This window comes from Aegilops tauschii, chromosome 7 (genome assembly GCF_002575655.3).
Source record: "Aegilops tauschii subsp. strangulata cultivar AL8/78 chromosome 7, Aet v6.0, whole genome shotgun sequence".
Lineage (NCBI taxonomy): Eukaryota > Viridiplantae > Streptophyta > Magnoliopsida > Poales > Poaceae > Aegilops > Aegilops tauschii.
This window is the reverse complement of record NC_053041.3, coordinates 188,568,263-188,571,007: the sequence shown is the minus strand read 5'-3', so window position 1 is coordinate 188,571,007 and position 2,745 is coordinate 188,568,263. Positions and strand designations below refer to the sequence as shown.

The 2,745-nt window shown below is 41.6% G+C and overlaps 1 protein-coding gene across 1 annotated transcript; it reads right to left on the bottom strand.

Moving 5' to 3' along the window:
• Positions 1 to 375: 375 nt before the first annotated feature.
• LOC109735847 (senescence-specific cysteine protease SAG39-like) lies at positions 376 to 2,091 on the bottom strand. Its single transcript, XM_020295050.2, has 2 exons — positions 1,061 to 2,091; positions 376 to 962 (listed from the first exon to the last, which is right to left on the bottom strand). The coding sequence occupies exons 1-2, from the start codon at positions 1,494 to 1,496 to the stop codon at positions 376 to 378; spliced, it is 1,023 nt and encodes a 340-aa protein (XP_020150639.1). The 5' UTR covers positions 1,497 to 2,091.
• Between the last annotated feature and the right edge of the window lie 654 nt (positions 2,092 to 2,745).

Here is a 2,745-nt window from a genome sequence, read left to right as displayed (position 1 = left end):
CATAATACTATGGAGAAGACGAACACACTGAATTCGTTGTTTGCCACACAGAGAACTTGTAGGACAGTAAACTATGAGAAGCATACACACATGGATCACTTGCCACAACACAGATTTTAATAGGCTCATCCTCAAGAGGACTATGAAATCAAATGTAGCAGCATAAAACCAAATACAACACGAAAAAATAAATCATAACCATCATATACATATTCAACATATTTACACAATATCCATGATGTATAAATTGCCAATACATAACGACATATATTTTCACACAAATTGAAGACATATAAGAGAATCCCTAGAGATAAGGTGCATATGTTTATTTAATCTTCATGTATGTACGTGGATGTGTGGCATTTGATGCTCTTACTACGCAGTAGGGTAGGAAGGCTCCATGGCAAGACCACACATGCCTCTCTTGTCAGAAATGTCCTTCTCCATTCTTAAATACCCATTCTCTCCCCATGTTGTTCCCCACGAATTCTTCAACAACCAATATTTTGTGCCATCACTCGTCTTTCCATAGCCAATAGTTGCAATGCCATGGTCTAGGTCAGTGCCGCAAGAACCAGTCATCACTCCACCTTTGTAAAATTGGAACATCATGTCACCACCATCCACGGCTACCGAAATAGGTTGGTTCGCGACAGCCGCCATGAGGGCACCTTCATTGTTGGCCGGCACATCCTCGTAGCTCTTGATGGTGGCGGCATCTTTGGATCCACTCTTGCACTTTCCATCTTCTGCCGTATATGGGTAGCTAGACTCACCAGTAAGGCCACCGTTTGAAATGATGAACTTGAACGCATCGTCCATGAGCCCGCCCTCACAGCCCTGGTCCACACCGTGGACATCACAATCTACCAACTCTTGTTCCGATAAAGAGATAAGCTTGCCAGTTTTTAGCTTGACGATGCCCTCGGTTGCAGCAACAGCAGAAAATGCCCAACAACAACCTACAAATGATTGTATTGTGGGACATACATGATCACATAAACTTTTAACAAAAAATGTCAAGATATATATGCCATACATCATTATACTATGTACTTACCACATTGACCCTGATCCTTGATGGGAGTGACCGCACCCTTCGTCCTCCAATCTACTGTTGCCGGAAGTGCATCCAAGCTCACGTTCTCGTACCTGAATCCCGTGGGAGCACTCCCCAAGCTCGCTTTGTATCCTTTGTTAGCCTTTGTCATCTTGAACTCCCCGTTGGTGAGGTCAGCAAATTGATTGACGCCCAAAAAGAACTTGTGGTTCTCGGCGTTGAAGGACTCAATGAACTCGACATTGGCCTTAAACACCTTAAACTTCTGAGCCTTCTCAGTGGCATCCTTGTACACACGGCCGTACTGGGCCATCCAACTCTCGTGCCTTGCTACGATAGACAAGTCATCACTGAGCTCACGAGCTGCTAGAACTGAACTACAGAGGCAGAGGCAACCGAGGATGGCAAGGAGCAAAACCTTTGGTGGGATGGCCATGTTGACCAAATGATGTGTGTATTGCTAGCAACTAACTGTAGTATGCAGTATGTGTGTGGTTCGCTTTGGTTTAACAAATGGAACTAGGTGGCATATATAGTTACCTTTACGTAATTAAGTATTGGGGATAGTGAGATACGGTGCTTGCACGAAGTAGTGAGTAGAAAGAGGCTCCTGCGTAGCGGTAAAGTACTTCTGGTATAAAATTCTTGTTGCTTGTACGTGCGCTTGCTGCACATGTGAGAATGACCGGCCAACGTTTGATTATTTTTCTGCTCTTAGTTAACTATAAGTTGATTAGCTAATCTAGAGACGGCCATTACTTCTGGTCCATACTGTTAGGCTATTTTTCTGTACCAGGTTTTCTTTGGGCATAACCTGTTAATAAATTAGCCTTTAACGATTACAACTTCTTCTCTCTAGTCAGCAGATTTCTTACAACTTCTTAGCTCTGACTGCGCCAACGTCTTGTATAGATACCCGCAAAAAAAAAACGTCTTGTATAGATAGAGGAACACGGGAATTTCCTCTTTTTTTCATTGTGGGAAGACAACAATTACGATCTGTAGGGAGTTTCCTCGTGGAATAAAGTAGAAAAAACAGCATACGATTATTTTCCTTCGTTAACTAAGTCGATTAGCTAACTGGTTAATTAGCCTTCAACAGTTACAACTTCGCTCTGGTTAGCGAAACTGTTATCCTTTTTTTTTTTTCAGGAACAGCTCTTCTCTTATTGCTTCTCAAGAACAACTGTCATTGCTTCCGAGATCGCTCTTAGTCTCTGAGAAGGTACAATTTATTTACTACGTTAACATGAAAGAGAAAAATCTTGAATTCATCTAAGAGGACAAAACTTTTCCGGCCTCTCATGTTTTAACTTGTAGCTTATCCATTGCGGAAATTCTCAGCGGCACACGAGTGCGGGGGCACTTACGTGTCAAGTCCTGCCGCCCGCTCAATTTGCGGCACAATAAGCTTTAAGTTTCAATGATGAAACTTGCGGTTTTTGCAGCTAAAACTGCCAAGTTTCAACCGGTTTTAGAGATATAATTTTAAGCAATTTTTTTTGTCGGTCGCAAACCCAAAATAATTGATTTTTATCGCTCGCTCGGACTAAGTTTCGACATGGAAACTTAACACATTTTTTTAAAGTCATTAAAATATATTCGAAATGAATCTTATCTGAAAGCGCTGATCACGAGAAACACGAATGTGAAAAAATAATTTAATCTGATTTTTTATTTAAAAG